The sequence below is a fragment of the Hordeum vulgare genome, chromosome 4H, assembly GCF_904849725.1.
Source record: "Hordeum vulgare subsp. vulgare chromosome 4H, MorexV3_pseudomolecules_assembly, whole genome shotgun sequence".
Lineage (NCBI taxonomy): Eukaryota > Viridiplantae > Streptophyta > Magnoliopsida > Poales > Poaceae > Hordeum > Hordeum vulgare.
Window position 1 is genome coordinate 508,620,068 of NC_058521.1, and position 18,878 is coordinate 508,638,945.

At 42.2% G+C, this 18,878-nt stretch overlaps 2 protein-coding genes across 5 annotated transcripts; both read right to left on the reverse strand.

The window, feature by feature from the left end:
• Positions 1 to 1,725: 1,725 nt before the first annotated feature.
• On the reverse strand, positions 1,726 to 5,161 carry LOC123449182 (small GTPase LIP1-like). The gene is made up of 7 exons (XM_045126298.1): positions 4,756 to 5,161; positions 3,834 to 3,925; positions 3,608 to 3,749; positions 2,963 to 3,267; positions 2,772 to 2,825; positions 2,564 to 2,691; positions 1,726 to 2,386 (listed from the first exon to the last, which is right to left on the reverse strand). Exons 1-7 carry the CDS (start codon positions 4,862 to 4,864, stop codon positions 2,194 to 2,196), a joined length of 1,023 nt encoding a protein of 340 aa, XP_044982233.1. The 5' UTR covers positions 4,865 to 5,161; the 3' UTR covers positions 1,726 to 2,193.
• A 640-nt stretch (positions 5,162 to 5,801) lies between these two features.
• LOC123449181 (cell cycle checkpoint protein RAD17) lies at positions 5,802 to 15,781 on the reverse strand. Of its 4 annotated transcripts, none has more exons than XM_045126294.1 (12): positions 15,398 to 15,781; positions 14,788 to 14,848; positions 13,573 to 13,655; positions 11,746 to 11,793; positions 10,808 to 10,864; positions 10,053 to 10,152; positions 9,367 to 9,677; positions 8,875 to 9,244; positions 7,853 to 7,978; positions 6,692 to 6,905; positions 6,555 to 6,615; positions 5,802 to 6,182 (listed from the first exon to the last, which is right to left on the reverse strand). In XM_045126294.1, the coding sequence occupies exons 1-12, from the start codon at positions 15,626 to 15,628 to the stop codon at positions 5,952 to 5,954; spliced, it is 1,893 nt and encodes a 630-aa protein (XP_044982229.1). In that variant the 5' UTR covers positions 15,629 to 15,781; the 3' UTR covers positions 5,802 to 5,951. The 4 variants fall into 4 exon arrangements, with proteins under 4 accessions (XP_044982229.1, XP_044982231.1, XP_044982230.1 ...); XM_045126296.1 differs by having other exon boundaries at positions 13,573 to 13,659; positions 15,398 to 15,475; XM_045126295.1 differs by lacking the exon at positions 14,788 to 14,848 and having other exon boundaries at positions 13,573 to 13,659; positions 15,398 to 15,780.
• Between the last annotated feature and the right edge of the window lie 3,097 nt (positions 15,782 to 18,878).

The window sequence follows — 18,878 nt, forward strand, 5'->3', positions numbered from 1 at the left end:
AAAATGAAAATAAAAAATGAGACTAGAAACAGAGGCACGCACTGTTTTTAAGATTTTTACACGCACTTTTGTTTAAAATCATTGACTTTTTTATTTTATGGACATTTTCTCAAAGTTTAAACATTTTTTTATATGCAAACATTTTTGAAAACTCCCGAGTAGTTTTTGAATTCTCAAAGAAATATGTTTTTTTGAATATTTTATTTCGAAATTCTCAGTTTCTTAAAATTGAGAAAAGTTGTTTGAAGTTCTAAATTATTTAAAGTAGAAAAACAAAATGGAACTGAAAAGAAAAATAAAAAAACTAAACTAAAAAAACAGGCGCCCACGCATGGGCCGGCCCAAACAAATGTGCTGCATCTTTTTCCAACGCTCAGAGAGTAATATAGGAGGTGCCTACATGGGCCGGCCCAGTCCGCTGATTTTCCTGTTTGAAACGTTTTTTATAACTTATAGGTGCCATTGGTGGGTAATTTTAGTCAACTTTAAGGGCAATTTGGATGACGTACGGAAGAAGCACTATTTGCTTTATTAGTAGGTAAGACTTATACTCCCTCCGTTTCAAAAAAATTGCCTTAAATTTGTCTAGATATGAATGTATCTAGTCACATTTTAGTATTTAGATACATTTATTTTTAGATAAACCTAAGACAAAAATTTTGAGACGGAGGAAGTATGAGGTGGGATGCGAGTTAACTTCAATCAAATTCCAGACCCCTTTTTGCAAAAATGGTAACCAAACACATGCAGAGATCTTGATGTGTTTGCTTGCTTGGGGCCGAGAATGTAGGGGCCAACATCGCAGCCCCACAGTCCACTGATCTCTAAAGCTCAACCTCGCCAAAAGAAATGTTGATCCCTCCTTAAAAAATATAAGGCATAGGTTTTGTCTTATGTTGAACTTATGCAGGTTCAAACAAAATAATACCAGCTCAATTTCAGTAGATGCGTCTATCATGTAATGCTTTTATACGGTATTATTTGGTATTATAAGTGATGATATTTTTCCTATAAACTTAAACTTAAATAAGTTTGACTCAAACAAAACTAATATTCCTTATATTTCTGCAAGGAAGGAGTAGTGTACTCCATGGAGTAATTACCAGCCGTCTGGCAGCAGAGGCCTTCTCATCCTATTTTCCAAGTGCCGTAAGCTTAGGCTCTGGAGCTCTACCATTGTCAAATTTGGTGTTGCGCACTTAGACACTGCTCGTCTCCTTCCTCCGCGCTGCCCGGGTGGAGAAGGATTCCCCGGCAAGCGGTGCAACTGTACACTGAAGGTTCTCTGCACCCTTATCCTTCATTTATATCTCTCAAGCCAAACAAAACATGGGATAACACCACCCTTTGAACCAAACAAAAAAAATGGTTATCCCTAACCAGGTAGTTGGGGATGTCCTCAACCCCCTAGCATGTCCCTGCAACCAAACGCATCCTAATAGTCCTTGTGTTCCGGGAAGGAATGAATACAGTACTCCACGGAGTAATTACCAGCGTATGAGCAGGGGCCTTCTCATTGAAGAGGAATGCATTCTTCTGTTTAGGGGCATTATGAATTCACCTTGGGAGCACACACAAATAATGGAAATAAAATGTGAAACACAAATAACAGATATATTGATCATGTGGATTGAAGGATGGTAGACACACACACGCCTTTAACTTTTATATGTACAACAAGCTAGCTAAATAAAAAATCAGTGTTATTGTGGGGATGCAATCAGGTAATCAACAAACAATGGCATCTTTTTCTCAAGAAAATCAAGTATTATATATCTTGCCTCAGCCCTAAGAAATTTCAGTCCATTCCAGTTCCTAATTTATAAGTTACAGAAAATGTAACACTAAAGATATTTTTATCCTATATCAATGTATAGTTCATTGTCCTACTCTTTTGCTATGTATTTCTCGAACCGGGGTGCCATTTTCCAGTTACTTGCATTGTGGAAATGACAAGTAGTCACTATATTAAATGAACAGGTATGGAGGAAAAAGAATACAAGAGTTGCCCACCAGCAATCAGCTAGAGACTAGGCCAAGAAAGAAGACCAACTTGGCACCTTCCGTATGCTGCAAAGGAAGGCATCAGATGGTTCATGATACCAGCTGGAATCCAACACCACCAAGGCAACAGATGCCATATGCTTCCCAGGTAGCAGGTGATAGCCTTTAAGCCTTTTGACATCCGCTGCATTATACATTAAAATTTTCACGGCTTGTTCTATTGTTGCTTATCTCAGTAAGCGATGGCGAGGAGAATCTGTGATATCTGTTGTTATCTGAAGAAAACACCGGCAGCTGTGGGTCGAGAGTTGGTGGTGGTGGGAGGTTCCTTTGTGCTGGCAGTGGTGGTACCCCATTGAACATGAAGTCCTCGCCGCTATAGCTGCAAAATTGTGTGCATAAGTGCAACTATACAACATGTTTAATACGGGGTTACACCATCACAGTTATGCTTCGGGGGACAAACAGTTCTCCTTTGTACTTTCCTTCCCATTTATTTGTATGTGTTGGGATTTTTTTGAGCTGGGGAGTTGATTTGTTTCATGTTAAGCATGCTCACCTTTTTCTTTGAAAGCTGTCGGTATCATCTTTGCGGGTCACTACAGGAAGGATGTTATCTTCCCTTGGAGTAAGAGACCAGGGACTTGGCGCAGGAGGCTCGTTCGAGAAGTATCTTCTCCTGATCAACTGAAAGATGCATTCCAACAGCATTAGGAGATGAAAAAAAAGTATGGAAAAGAAAAATCAATGAAATAACTGAAACAAACCATGCGGAAAAACTTGGTCACAGCTTCTTTGTCATATCTTGCTTCTTTAGCAGCCTGCAATCAAAGGTTAACATGTTATGCAAAAAATAACTGAAGCGGCACAGAACAAAAAAGGATGACTGATTCATAAAAGAACATGAACTGCATGTAGAGCAAGATATGAGCAGAAGGTCTTCAACAAGAAACCTAACCGAGATGAGCCCAGAGTTCCCGGGAAAGCTCTCTGTGAGTGGAAGTTCTTCACTACGAGGAAGAAGACCCCGCTTTTCAATCCATTGACGAGCAACATCAATAATACTCCCGCTTCTGACTCTAGTGCCATCGCTTGGAACAATATCCACTTTGTTGGCAATTACAAGGTAAGGCACTGGAAGTCCACCTGGTCCACCAGATCCAAGTATGGCTGAAAAGGTGCCTGTTTCTGCAACTTCAACTGCCCATTTATTCAAATTTGTCTTGGTCTTCCTCTGGGAGAGGTCATAAACAAAAATGACACCTGACAGACAACGTTGGGAACAGTGAATGTCGTATTTGAAAAAAAATAACAACTCATGTAATAAGTATTTCTTTATGGATCTAAAGAAGGACGAGTGTTTCTAAGAGGTTTCATCAGCTCAACTAAGTAGAGCAAGAAAAACAAATACAAAAGAGCTGTTACAATCTCAGGATTTAGGCATTAACAGATGCAAATGTAAAAATAAATCCTTCCCTTGTACGGTTTTGGGGTGAAATAACAACTAAAAATAGATCAGCTTGCTCATAAAGATAGGCCGTGCTGGGTACAAAGATGCAGAGAGCAGTAAAACCCTGGTAATTAAGAGAAAAATGTCATTTACCATTGATTTGTGTATAGAAAATCGAACGACAAGCTTTGTAGCGGTCATGCCCTGAGACATCCCAAAGCTCAACAAAGAAATTCCTTTCAGCATCATTACTGATGTTATTAGAAGACCCCCCTGCACTTCCACAAGTAACATGCTGAAATAATAACAGTGACAATGTAAGTGGACTAAAAAAATGCAAATGGTACAAGCTGGGAAAGCACAGAGCGAGAGCACCTACTTTAATGCCCACCACACATCCTACTGTCTGAGCTGGTCGAGCAATAGCAGAACCTTCTAAGATGAGATGCACCAGTGAAGATTTACCGACACCTGAGAGAGAGAGAGAGAAGGAAAGTTAATGCAACTGAAGAACCATATTCAGAAGAGTACAAGAGCATGCAACTATGGTGTAGTTTTTGACAGCTGACTCTCAGGCGCATACAGAAAAGTTCAGCCACTATTGGTGTAACGAGTAACTTGTATGAGCAGCTGAGCACAGATAAGAAAATACAGTGGAAGGTTGCCTGAATATATATATATTTTTCAATATTTTAAGGATGGCGAATGCAGTATGGAGCTTATAACAAATAAATAACTGGGTTCCACGCATGATCCTGGTCCAGATTTTATTTGTCATTGCTTAATTTTGTAGTCCAGATTATGACTGTGACGCGTAGCAGGACAACATCGCAAATACTAGGTGCACCGAGGCATGTGAAACAAGGTTGCCTTTCAGCCAGATTTTTTTGCCCACAAGGAAAGGATTTTTCTAAAATTGATTGGCGTGCTTGCTGAACGATTTGGACAAAATGTGAACGAAATGTGGTAGTACAAGGGCAAAGACACGAGTGTCTCCCACTCCATTTGGCTTCCCGCAATAGTGAACCAATCGCCCACATACAGGCAGGAAAAGTTAACAGAACGATGGACCATTGTCCCAACCGAACTCAGAACAGAGAACACTCCATTGTGTACTCGGTTCCTTCACCGTTCTTGATCCAAGGACGAACGTGGAACCGGGACACTGACGAATAGACCCTCGATAGGCAATTCAGAATTCACGATCCATCAAAGTCATCACTCATCAGTAACACGTGTGTATTAATCTACGTTCTCCCAATCTCACCAGAGGATCCAGGGAGTCACAGACGGGAACGGACCTGAATCGCCGACGACGAGGACGCGCACCTGGCCAAAGGGCCCGACGCCGCTCTGCTGCTCCCGGCCGCTGCTGCTGCTACTCCGGCCGCTGCTGTCCTTCCAGAACATGGCCGCCGCCGCCGCCGCCGTCCCGGACCCCGGCACGGCCGCTCCCTCGACGAGACGGTCCGGGGGGCTAGATCACGAGAGCGGTGGGCGGGCGCGATTCGAACCGCCGGGCAGTAGGCGGCGGAGACGGAGGAAATCTCAGGCAAGGAGGGCTGGAGCACCAGCCGCGAAGGAGCATTCCAGTTTACAGGGGATTGGAGAGGATCGCGGCGGGTGCGTTTGGCGTGTCGGTCGATGCTCTGCCCTTCCCTTCCCTTCCTTTTATCGGTTGGCGGATTGTGATGGTGATGTGAATTTTCGGCTCTTTGGTTTGTTTGATCCAAGGTGACTACGAGTACGCACTTTACGCGCAGGATTGACCTTCCATTAAAGAATGCACCATTGGATCCTCTTGGCCGTGTAGCACATGACGCTGTTAAGTAAGTCAACATCTGAGATCTCCTGCAAGTCAGATTGGGAACATCTCATCTCATACTGGGGCGCATGATCGGTACTACTCCGTACCAAACGCAGTTTAAATTGAACTGAAAAGGCGGGATTTTTCTTTCTTTTCACGGGAATCTATAGCACGAGAGTTGCTGCGCGTCTCGGCCAAAGGCGCACTGATGGATGTTAGGCTCGCCTGCATCACACACACACGCGCTCGCGCGCGCACACACACACCACACGCACGTGTAGCGCGCAACTTACTGTACTGACTGATGAAATGGAAGCAAGCCGAGCAGTAGTACGCAGTTGGACTGCCAAGGAACAACGAAGATGGCCAAAAACGCATGACCCAACCAACCACCCAGGTGAGGTCATCCTGACGATTTACATGTTACTTATATACTCCCTCCGTTCCTAAATATAAGTCGTAGAAATTTCACTAGTGGACTACATACGAATGTATATAGACATACTTTAGAGTGTACATTCAATCATTTTGCTCCGTATGTAGACACATAGTAAAATCGGTTAAAAGACTTATATTTAGGAACGAAGGGAGTAGTTCCCAAAGATTCCTACCAAAGACCCTCAAAAGAAAATTCATCTCTACCAAACTAGATTACATCTGATATGAGCTAGATCAGCATGGTCTTTACTTTTACCATTCTTCTATCTCATCTTCATCCTCTTCACAGTTATTCCCTTCAGCGTCGAGCATATCAATCGAGTTCGGGCCACCTGCGACATCGTGGTGCAAGGAGTTGCTTCTGGCCATATCATTGTGGGGGCTTATCCATCTCCCGAAAGGCCTGAAGTCAGTGACCACGTCGGAGAAGTTGCGCGAACCAGACGAGCTAGACGGATCAAATCTTTCTTTAAGAATCAGACCCTGCGTTGTTGTTCCCAACAAAACGAAATTACGGATCATCGGACAACTCCAAAGAAAAAAAAATCAGACAAACATGAATAGACTGAAAATGGAAGACTAATCAGCGCCACACTGATCTAAGTACAGCTAAGAACTTTCATCGGCACGGTTCAGCATTAAAGTAAAGTAAGATTTATGTGTTCAAATGTTGGGCACATGAATGTCTCCAGAGCCTAGAAAGAAATTCTGTACATATATATTGACTTCAAAAGGAGGAAAAGGTGATACCGGTGTGTTTACTTTATTACAGAAGACAACATGCACAAGATGCATACACAACTCATTTTTCAAGATCTAGTTTAATGCATGAAAGGTGACATGGTGTCAGATTACCTTCGTGGATCGAAAAGTACGCTCAATTTGCCAGACCTTCGGGCTGCGTATTGTATGCCATCTGCTTAGGCCAAATCAAAGAAGAAGAAAATTAGCCCAGGATCCTTAAAAGAATCATCATATTGATAAGCAGGTACCTTGAGGGTGAGGCATGTGCATTTCCAAAAAGAACTCCTCGTGCTGCAACAGAGGCAGCAATAAGTTGTGACATGTTTTCCAACTCGTTTGATTCGTTTACAATCCAACGAGCCGATGCGATTGGACTGCCAGCAAGAAGGCAGTCTGCCTCACTCAAATATGACATCACAACCCATGCATCATCAACAGCATCATCGTCGATGAAATCAACAACTGTAAAACATCAATTACCAATTCATTTAAATAAATAAATAAAATAGTGAGAACGAATTGTCAATGGCTGAGCACACTATTTTCTAGAGGGAAGCTAAAGTCAAGGTACAAAACTAGAATTTAGTCTTATTAGAATATACCAATTAAATGGCTCATGGATCCATGTCCATATGTGACCAGCAGTGGTGCATGACAGAAGTAAACATAAAGGCAGCATGTTTAGTTAAAGCAGCAACTTGTCTATAGCGCACTACATCCACATGATTACTTTTGGTAGTTCTAGAATCACTGTTTCACAAATGAGCATGAGATCAACTGACAGCTGTGAGTCTCTGACAAGCATAAATGTGCAGTGTACAGTATACTGCTCGAAACTGGGTTGATGTAAAAACTATGATAAAACTACAGCTTTAAGAACCAATTTCCCAGAAGTAGATATTTAGGGGTCGACTGTATCTCAAAAGCTTAAGATGCTTTGGGGTCCACCTATATCGCCACCGGGTCTGGCCATCTGGGTCCATTGTTGCTCACAAATTCTTGATCATTTCCATGCTGAAAATTGCTATGTTGGATCCAAGGTCAAGCGGTTTGGCTTGCTAGATGGAACCAGTCCAGGATTAGTGAGCATGACGTGCGGGGTTTGGGCAGGAATTTAGGTGCACCCGATAACCTAGTTTTGCGATAGTATTGATCCCTAAATTTGCAGTTTTGTGAAAATTATCCTTATCTCTGCAGGTTTATGATTTTTGCCCGGTATTTTCACAAAATTTACTCCACAATACATGACGCTGCCTGACATGTACAATCAAGTAAACTCATGATGTTGCCCGCCATGTACAATCAAGTAAACTCATAGTCAAGAGCAAGCATAAGATGAAAAGAACAAATTCAAACTCAGCACGTAGTACATAATGCTCCTTATATAAGTAGTGCTCTCTACTGTTTACCATTTTCATGTAGAAAGTCAGCAACAGTCCGTACTTTTCCGTGTGCTTGAGAAAGAATCATCTCTGGAACATCCATTTTTAGTGGATTTCTTCTTAGCTGTTCTCTCAGAGAAAATGAATCCAGATCTACAGCACCAATATGACAAAGGTTCAGAGACCAAAAGCTAACTTCTATATAAATGATGAACACCGCTCTCCCAAAAATGCTGAAAAACGCAACCTTCCATCCCATATTCCAGTTTAAAACTTGTTAATCCAGACAAAAGGTACAAGACTGGTCGTGTGTAGCCAGTAACCACGGTTCATTGATAGAAAATGTGGAATTCAAGACATGGAAATCAAGCAAGTATTAAACAAAGTAAATTAGGGAAATGAAGGTAATATAAATCAAGCACAAAATCCAACCATGATAAATGCTGCAAGAACATACAGGAATGGCCAAACGAACAAAATATTCTACAAGAAACAATAAAGGTACACCACTATGGAACTTGTATGTTAAAGTTAGATCAGATAGACTGAAAAGGATGTGTGGTCATTGTTCAATAAACGACTGTATAGGGACAAAAGAAACTAGCATAGAAAATGAAGTACCATATACTCCCTCCGTTTCAGTATAAGGTGCACATGCTTTTCGAGATTTAAGTTTGACCACAAATTTAACCAATGAAATGTGTGTTATGTGTCACAAAAATTATACAATTGAATTCGCATTTGAAAGAATTTTTCAATCGTATAGTTTTTCGGTCACACGATTTATGTATTACTGACCTAACTGATGGTCAAAGTTACATTTTGAAAAGCATGTGCACCTTATATTCCGGAATTCTATCTAGTTCAAATAAGTCAATTAGATAAATGTTCCAAGAAATAACCTTCAGAAAAGTAAAGAATATATAGACATTTCAATTTAAATTGATATGTGGTGTTTTAATTAACCACACTGCGCAACGAAGATCTGTTTGAAAATGCACCAAACTCAAGAAGAGAATTGTACAGAAGATGGTATAATAATTACATACCGACATTGACATCACCATGTGTTTCCCTTTTATTGTGCAAAAACTTCCCTAATGCATGAAATAATGTAAGCGTCTCATCCCTTCCGCATGGAGAATTAACTACAGAGCTGGGGCCATAACAGTCCTGTGCTGGAGCTAGAGTAGCATAACCCTTTAAATCCGACAGAGCAGCACTTGTTACCAATGCAGAATCTAGCCTTCTTGGATTAAGACAATAGTATTGAAGAGACATTATCGCATGTCTGATATCACCTCCACAAGATGTAGCGATTTGATGCACCAATTCTTCAGTTGTGCCAGAGCTTTCTTGTTTGCATATTCTAAGAAGGATTTTCTTGATAGAACTTATGGTTACCGGATTGAAAGCAATCTGCATAGATATTATTGGTGCACTATGAGAGACATGCACCGTAGTTCAAAAACTTGTTACCATTATGATAATAAAAGCTGCCAAACAAAATCTGCAGTTATAGTTATACTAGGCAAGTGTACCTTATGAGCACCAGCACCTTGAAGCAAGGACTCAAGTTCCTCGGAATTCCATGTCGCAGTATCATTAGCCTCATTTTTGTGATGGTGAGTAAGTGAAATGACAGTTGGTATTTGAGTACTTTGAACTAGTCCTGTTAAACATTTCCCCAATCTTGCAAATGAAGCTTTTCCACTTGTTACAGGGATGTCATCAATCAGAATGATGACTAGCTTTCTTTGGGATCCAATGCTGGTTGGAGAAAGCAACGAGTATTTTCTTATCTTGTTCACAAAATTTTCAAATTCTTCCAACTTGGATACATACTCAAGTTCTTTCAAATGGTCATTGAAAAAGAAAAGGAATAATCAATTAATAAAAGGCACTTGTGAGTCATAAATGGAAAGCTCATTACATAATACGTACTAGACTACTACTCCCACCGTTCACAAATATAAGATGTTTTGGATATTTCAATATAGACTATATACGGACTGAAATGAGTGAACAAACACATTAAAACATGTCTATATACATCCGATTCACAAAAAAGTTAGAACATCTTATCTTTGTGAACAGGGGGAGTAATAAGTACTAAATCATGAATACAATATAAGTGCATGGATTTTGACCATACTTTTATCAGAACATTATCTTGCAGATGATTTGCAGACTAAGGGAGAAAGTTTAGACCTCAAAGATAGGTTACCTGAATTAGCATGCACAAGCTCAGCCCATAGTGTTGGTACTGGGGTTGTCCACTCACATAAGTCAGCTCCTATCTCAGCAGCAATCGCTTTCACAGTTGCCTGTGGTAAGCAACAAGCAGTAAATTATCACTTATCAGTTAATACTTCAACAAACCAAAATACTGATGATTAATTACTGTATTCTTCTCTTAGCTTAAGCATTGAGAAGTAACACCCATCTTGGCAAATGAGGAGATGCAAAAGAACAACCACAAACAAAAGAAAAGAAAACAGTAGGGAGTAGAGACAGTTGGAGGACGCATTTGTGTCGACTAAAAGCCGCCACTAGCATACATGATATTATTTCTTTTCTTTAGAGAAAAGGGGGTGCTGCACCGTGGTTCTGTTATCAATATTATTTCGAGTTGGGTGTGAATTCAGGGTTTTTTTTTGTAAAAAACAAAATGTCTACCCCTGTATTTGATCTGCTATCACCAAAAGTGGGTGGTATCTCAAGTTGGGTGTGTGTTCTCGTTTTTGTGTTTACAACAACAAAAAACTTCTAACCCTGTATTTTATCCGCTACTACCGAAAATGGGTTGGATTTTCAACAGGTCAAATAGAACCGGGTTCATGATGTGCCATATCATGTCACTAAGGATCAAAATGTTACCCCAACTGATTTGTACAATTTATGACATGATGTTGACTATTTATGGTTCCCCAAAATGAATATGAAATACTGTGAGAATACTAGCATGAGGAAAGGACGTACAGATTTTCCAATACCAGCTTGACCAGTAAGGACAAGACTCCGTCCTCCAAATGTTCCCTGCAAATTTTGCATATGCACTGTCAATATTTCTCTATTATGAAAAATAGTAGAACATAAAAATAAGAAACGGTAACTAACAAGCCTAGAAGTTCAATGTGCAAGATATATTTGGTGAAGTTGAACTTTAATCCCTTTCTCACCATCACGGGCAACACTAGACTGGTTCGAAATGTGTCAAGTTGAAAAGGTTCCTACAAGTAGGTTTGAAAATACGGGGGTATATAGGGCATACTAGCATCTTGAGGTGTACTATGCACTAGACCTCCAGTTTAAACTTCAAAAAGCATTTACAAAATCTAAAAGAAATTAACAGCATGTATATATCATTTCATAAATTTTTAGGATTCAAATTCAACATACAACTCAGGAAACAAAAAGGACAAATTGGTCAGTGAATAGCGCCACAAGGATATGTCGATGCTAGATGTGAATTGGTACGGTTAATAGCGTCATTCGTCCTTTTTGTTAATGATGAAGTTGTGAACCGAGTTTGGATATATGTGTAATTGCGTATTATCTTTATGCCAATAGTTAATGTCAGAATTTTTCACGACTTTTAGGTGTATTTTGGCCTACTAGTGCACTGGTACACCTCAAGGATGCAAGTGCATTCTACATGCCCCTGGAAAATACTCACCAGTATCGGTTCTAGACTTGTAGGTACTGATAAAAGCAATGAATACCAATTTGGGAACTGGGAGTGAAAATAACAGAAGAATAGTCCCATCTGATTTGCAGTAGCTTATATTGTGATTACCCTAACCCATCTCATAGGGTTAATATATCTTGACCTTGGTGAATATGCAGATTATCCAGAACACATTCCACTAAGTTGAATTATTATTATTGCCTATTCAGTGCATTCAAAGAACAATCACCTTTGGTGCCTTCAGCTTTTCTTCCAACCAGTTCTTTACATCTTCAACCTACAAGGAGACAGATGAATATTACGCTATAGAAAAAAAACTCCTGCTCATTTTATAGAACTACAGTTTAATGTACAGATTATCATAAAACTGGTTTTTTAGGGTAAAATTCACATAATCACATGTGTAGGGCATTTTGAATCAAATAGCTATAGGATAAACCATGCGCCAAACTTTCCCATCTGGCCTGACCACACAGGGGGCATCATGCGGCCTCTCGGTAGCGATGCACGAGAAAAACTTCTGGACAACTAACCCCAGACATACTCCTGCTGCCGGCATGGTAAAATTTTAAGCAATATCTTCACTGAGCCGCCCATACCATATCCAAAGCAGCATATGCGACAATCTCTAACACCAAAATTGAGCAATGTCTTCACTGCATTGATTGTCCAGAAAATTTCTGGCCACATAACACAGGTACACTGCAGCTGAAAGGAATCATAATGAGGCCGGGCAGTTAAACCTATAACGATTATATTGAATATCCAAAAGTCTGTACTCCGGTGAAATTGGTCCTTAAATCTGTAGGTGTGTTATAAGGACAAGACTTTAGTCCTCGCTAGGATTGTCCAGAAAATTTTCTGGCCACATACACAGGTACGTTAAATCTGTACTTACGCAAAAATTACTCTATCGCAATGATTGAGAACCACTGTACTGGTCTATGAGTCAATACGAGGGTCTCAACTCAACTGGTTGGACAAGTGAGTGATTAGTCGACTGGTCAAGGGTAACGTTGTCGGACTCACTGTGCAGCCCATTATCAGATTGAGCTCACATCAGATCAAGCCCATTCTGAAGGAGATACATCTCCTAGCGAGGCCACGGAACAACCCTACCTCCCTGTCTTCCTCAGGTCAAGCCGCTGCCCGCTGTAGGGGCAATTGAAGGTTGTCGCCACCACCAAGCTCAGGCCTCAGATAAGTGAATCCCATCCTCTCCTTCCTACTGCTCTGCTCTGTGCTCCTATCCTGCCTCTTGCGCCTCGCTGTGTCGGTATTATCTAGTGTGTGGCTGACTAGCAAATAGTTAGATAATCTAGTGTGGGCAGCATGTACATGTGTTAGTTGTGTGGTTTATCTTCTTATAAAGTTGTGATTAGCTTGTGAACTCTTATTCAGCAAGTAATTGTTTACATGTGCCTCTGATAATCTGATAGCAAGATATTGTACTTCTGATTCAGCATGTAGCCATTTTAATTTTGCCTCCCTCCTCCAAATTTTGTAGCGTAGTAGGGATCTACATGCACATGATTCTTTCACTTGAAGAAAGATCCTTGCCAAGAACAAGAAATCTACTTGCCAGCTTCCTTTCATCCTAAAATCGGCCGATTGTACATTTGATTGTTTAAACGAAAGAAATTTGAAAAGAAATAAGAGCACAATAGGTTTATGACTGAACTGATAAACAGAAAGTTTTGGAATCCCTTCCTTCTCTTTACTTCACAGAGCAGTAGATAGTTATCCCATTTATAGCAGGACTAGTGCAAGGCCAGTATTTGACTAATCCAGTAGCAGGACTAGTCACGGATAGTCTACGAGTGAGTACGACAGCAACTCAACTTATAAACCTTGGTTTTATGCATGGCGAAACTTGACCATGAACAACTCCAATTCATACATCAACACCCTCATGCAGTACAAAGGTTTTGAAAGCCAGGACGCTTAATGCAAAAATATATTTACAGATGGTGCAGTGCCTTAAGAAATTAAACCAAGCAGGTCCATCACAAAATGAATTAAAACCAATGATACAGACAACAAAAAGGTGACCAACCTTCTTTTTGTGAACAGCAAGCTCTGCCAATGAGTGTGGTTTATACTTGTCAATCCAAAGCTCTTCCGTTTGACGCATAGACCCTGCCTAGAAGTAGACTAATCAACATATTGAAAACTTACAAGAGTTACCATAGACAAATGTAGCTTATGTAATAACTTAGCTACATTTTAGAAACGGCAAGAAAGAAAGGCACAAACATGTCAGAAAACTCTGGAAGAAAAGTCTTGGTAATTTACAAATATGAAAGAGAGGAACTATTAACATTACCCAAGAATAGAAACCTATGTGGGCTATATAGTGTAAGTATCCAGATGGTTGATATTTTATTATATGGCTGATTCTTGCATGTCATTGCGCGTGCTTGTCCATTTCGCAAAAGGCCAGGAAACGTCAAGCCAGCAAAAAAAAGGGTAAAATTGTCTATTACCGTGGCTTAATGCATAACATTCATCCCAAAGTAACAGAACACTTTATTAACCAGGATTTATTTTCCTTGCAAGAGGATCCTGTGTGGGTTAAAAATATAGAACAAGTTCACTAAGCAGCAAATTTAATGGTCAAGTATGAAATCAAATTAAACATACGCTGCAAGTGATATGAATAACTAGCTTCCTTTCAAAGGAGCCCCTTGAGCTGCTGAGTTATTCGAAGGCTGCTGGGCTCAATCAAACTGTATATTCTTCCATACATGAAGGTTTCCATATTGACACTATCATGTCTGATATAAAAGATCACTGACAGGTAGATAAGCAACACAGCCTACTTGACAGCATCTCATTTTCCAAATGTTTTGTCAACGTATTATTTAGAACTGTGGCCATCATGAAATATGTACATGCTGGTGTAGGCAAGCATCATAGCTCCAGTACTGCAAAGAACATCTAACTGAGATATGTCCAGTGTCCTAAAATCTATATAAAAAAAAGGTTGCAACTTTAGGGAGTTTATCAAGTACGAAAGGATCCATGATTTAACTGAGGTGCGCTGTACAAAACATAGTCAACTGAGCAGCTTAAACATAACACTATGTAAACTTTCCAGTAAGTAGTGATGAAACAACCTTGTAATATATTGAACAATGAACAGAACCCCACTCAAATAGCAATGCATTTTGCATGCATGTTAGTTTTAACTGACGTCAGGCGGGGGAGCGGAGAACTAGGTGTTTGTATCATATATGAACAAAAAATGGGAGTTGGCTAGGTAAAGTACCTGACACGCCCAAGTCATTTAGACATTCCGAAAAATCTTCAGTTAGCATGTCGAATTCATCCTTTACAAGACAGGAGAACACGTCAACAAAACATTGAGCTATTTTAACAGGAGAGACATTTGCAGTCAGTCAGCTTGTAGCTCTGGTTAAATCAGGATCAAATCTTCTTGTGAGTTTAAGATCACTAATCAATAATCATACAAGAGCGCAAGTTCAATCTCAAGTGGTTGTCACAGATAAGAAATATCTCTACATTTTAAAGTGGACTCTTGTCAGAAAACACGGTCACTTACTTTATTGCTACTGAAATGAACATGAAAATGATATACAAGGGTTATTTTCTTTGGGGGTACATAACGGTGATCTAGTTTTGAGCTAATGTTCGCATCCAGCTAATGCAGAACACAGGAATCATGAAACTTAACTATCAACAAATGCATCGACCCAAATTTGAGTTCAGAATCATGACCACTAAAAGTAACCATGGGTACCCAATCCGATAAGTCAGAATATATCACATTCCACTAAGATCAAACGGATCACAGTACTGGCTACGCGCACCATACAGCATTTGTAACTGCAAGCAGAACTCTAACTCGAGTTTAGCACCTTCAGGGAGCCGGACAGCGCGGCGTCCGAAGCACGCCGGCGCCCCCTTCCCCCGCTGCTCCCGCGGCGCGGCTTCTTCCTCGAGCTGCTCGGCGCCCGCTTCGACGGCGGCGCCGTCGCGGGGGTCTTTGTGCTGCGCGTCGACGGGCCGCGGCTAGCCGCGCAGCGGCCCCCGCCGCCATCGTCGGAGGAGGAAGAGGAGAGGATGACGAACGGCGGCCGCTTCCCCATTGGACGCAGCGGAGGCCGTCCGTGTCGATTAGGGTTAGAGCTCGGGAGACCGCCTGGCGAGACGGCGGGGTTCGTATTTGCTCCGCCGCGCCCCGCGGGGAGGGGTTGGGGTTTGGGTCGGTAAACCGGCTCGAGAGCGAGAGGGACAGGCGGCTTACGGTGGAAGGAAGCGAGGCCGAAATCACTTTTCTAACCGTGTGAGGCGAAGGCGTGTCATAGACTTTAGGGTTTTTGAGCTCGACTCAAATGAACCTCCACCTTTAAATCTCTGAAATTTGTACCATGTACTCTGCAATCCCGATGGCTTTTAACCTTACGGTCATATCCAAACAGAGATTTCCTAGGTTGAGACGAAAAAAAGCGGGGATGAAAGGGTTATACAACATATACATGGAGACAAACAAATATCAAAGTAAATATATAAGAATGTGCGCACTTGGATTCGAACAAGAGAACTACATGTCGGTCTGGCTATACCACACATGCGAGAACTATAAGTCGGTATAACTCTTTCATGTCAACTGAACCAGTCTATTTCCATATATATTGTCTTTGCTCCTTGCGGATTAGCCTTCCTATATCTTTTCGCCTGCTTTCAAGACTTTTTCTTTCTTTCTGCAAGCAAAAACTGTCAAGTGATAAGGATGAGCTCAAAACGTGTTTTATATTCATCCTTAGGGGCATCAATATATATGTTGTAGAAGATTACATGAGTGAGGAAGAAGAGATACACACGCACACACACATACACAACTACTTATCTCGGCCGTGACCACGGGCGAGTATGGTAAGATGGGTTCAAGTCGTCCGCGTTCGCATGGTAAGATGGGCTCAAGTGGGACCCACACCACTTTGACGTAGCGTCCAGTAATTTTGTCAGAGTCAACGATCCCGGCCTTCAGGTGCTACGTTATAAAATCCACTCTAAAACAGCCTTAAGGTTGATTTAGACCGGGATTATAGAGTATGAGGTACAAACTTCAGGGATTCGAAGGTGAGGGTTCGATTCCCACGTGATGCACTAATTCAAGGTTTGTTTCAGACTTCACTCAAGGCGTGTTGGGTTGCTTTCGTTTACGCTATGTGTATTGCATACCCATCTCGACGCAGCCTGATTCTTCATATGCAGTTTAGGACCTGTTTGATTCCAAATAAGTCACCAATTTATAAGTTGAAAAGTGCAAAAAGTGACTTATTTTACCAAACAGACCCAACTTATAAGTCATCCCAACTTATAAGTCATAAGTTGCTCCACCCCAACTTAACACTTATAAATCACCCACTTTTGCGTGGAAATGTGTGGTCAGGTGACTTATAAGTGAGATGTCAACCAAACAGGCGTGACTTATAAGTCACTGGTTTTAAGTCACCTGACTTATTGAAACCAAACAAGCTCTTAATTGCCTACATCGTATGAAGGGACACTTACCCCCTTGCTGTTTGGTTACCTTTTTATGCTTAGGGTGTAAGCAGATGCAAACTTCGGTTGTTTGGTTGCAAACAACATTTGTGTTTTGTTCACCCATTCAAATATGATGTCCTTACCATCACATGATCAGCACAAAGCAAGCAACGAAAATCACAACAAACTACTTAAATTAACAGCAAACAACTTAGACTAAACAAAGCAAGCAACGAAAATGACAGCAACATCAAACTTAGATTAACAACACGGGCATCCTCCTTCCCTGCTCCACGCCACGGTGCCTGTAGCAGTCCGAGACCGACGCTTCAGAAGATTCCCCTTTTATTCCGTTGTCACCGTGTGATTATTCGCATCATCTGCATTGCATTGATACTCCGTTGTCGCCAGTTTTAAAACTTGCATCCGTTAGTAGTTGTCCATTCTTTCCGTTTTCATCGATGACCGTTTTGAGACCATCCACACACGCACGCGTCCTGTACATCGCTAAAATCTTGTTTTAAAAAGTGTGCATAAAATATTCTCGGATTGGGTTGAAACTTGGCTTGCGGTCTTATTTTAATGTAGGTAGGCCACGTGCCAAATTTCGTCGCAATCGGAGTCCGTTTGATACCCGAACAGTCAACCGTGGCGGCACCGTCATCGGTTTATCATCGGACGTTTTTCGGTGTTTTAAAATATCGTGTTGGGCCGCAAACTTTCCTCTCTTCCCCACCTAGCCTATTCTACACAACCACTAAACCCACCTAGCCATCCCCGTGACCGGGACCGTCCGACCTCGATCGCGCGGTTGAAATCGGATGGAAAACCCCCTAACCCTAGCCCCTCTCTATAAATAGACAATTTCCTCGTCCAAAACAGGCAGCCTAGCCTCCCACCTCAGGATCCGCGCAATCCCTAGCCCTAGCCACCGGCCTCCCACCTCCTCTCTCTCCTCCCACCTCCAGCCGTCGGGCCCGCCAGGCCCGAGGCCGGCCCGCCCGGGCCCGAGCCGTCGCCAACGCAAGGAGCAACTCATGTGCACCCGAGCTCCTCCACGCGCCCCGCGCCACCCCTGCCTCATCCCGTCGTCGCCGCCAGGTGCCTTCGCCGCCGGCCACCGGTGCCCCGTCGCCGGATCTGCATCGCCCCCTCGCCGAAGCTCCGCTGGCCAGCCGTCGGCTCGCCCCCGAGCCACCGGATGTCCCGATCCAAGCCGTCGGACGATCTTCTCATCCGAACACCGCCTCGAGCCGCCGCCGTCGGGAACGGGCTCCTCGCCTCCCGGATCCGTCGATCCCGAACCTCCCCGGAGCATCGACCGTCCCCGAGCCCCCTCGCCTGAGTGGTTCCTCTGTCGTCGTGCCTCTGTTGCGGGAGCAAGATGGAGGATGGAGCCCTGCGCCCCCGTTCACCGCAGCTGCGCTGGGCCGGCCTCCCAGTTGAGGCCCAGCAACCAACTGGCCAAGGCCCAAACGCCTCGAGTCAACTTGCCTCCTCTCCTCTGAGCCGGCCTAAGTGGCCAGGGTGAGCACCCCCTGCCAGCCCGTCTATCCCTCGCCCCCGGCTCATTATAGCTATTGTGTGCCCATGCTTTGTTTAGGCCTCTAGACAGATTCGGCCCGTTTAGTATTTCTTTAGGTCTTGCGATTTAATTCATTTTCAGAAACTTGCAGGGTTTCAAACGTTCATAACCTTTAACCCGTGCGTCGAATCGCGACAAGTTATATATGTAAAACGTGTACAATTTCACGTAGAATAATATTTTCCAACTCTCATGCATATTTAAGACTGTTTAAAGCGTTGTTTACATTGGTTTGTGTGTCGACGTGATAGAAACGGTTTAAA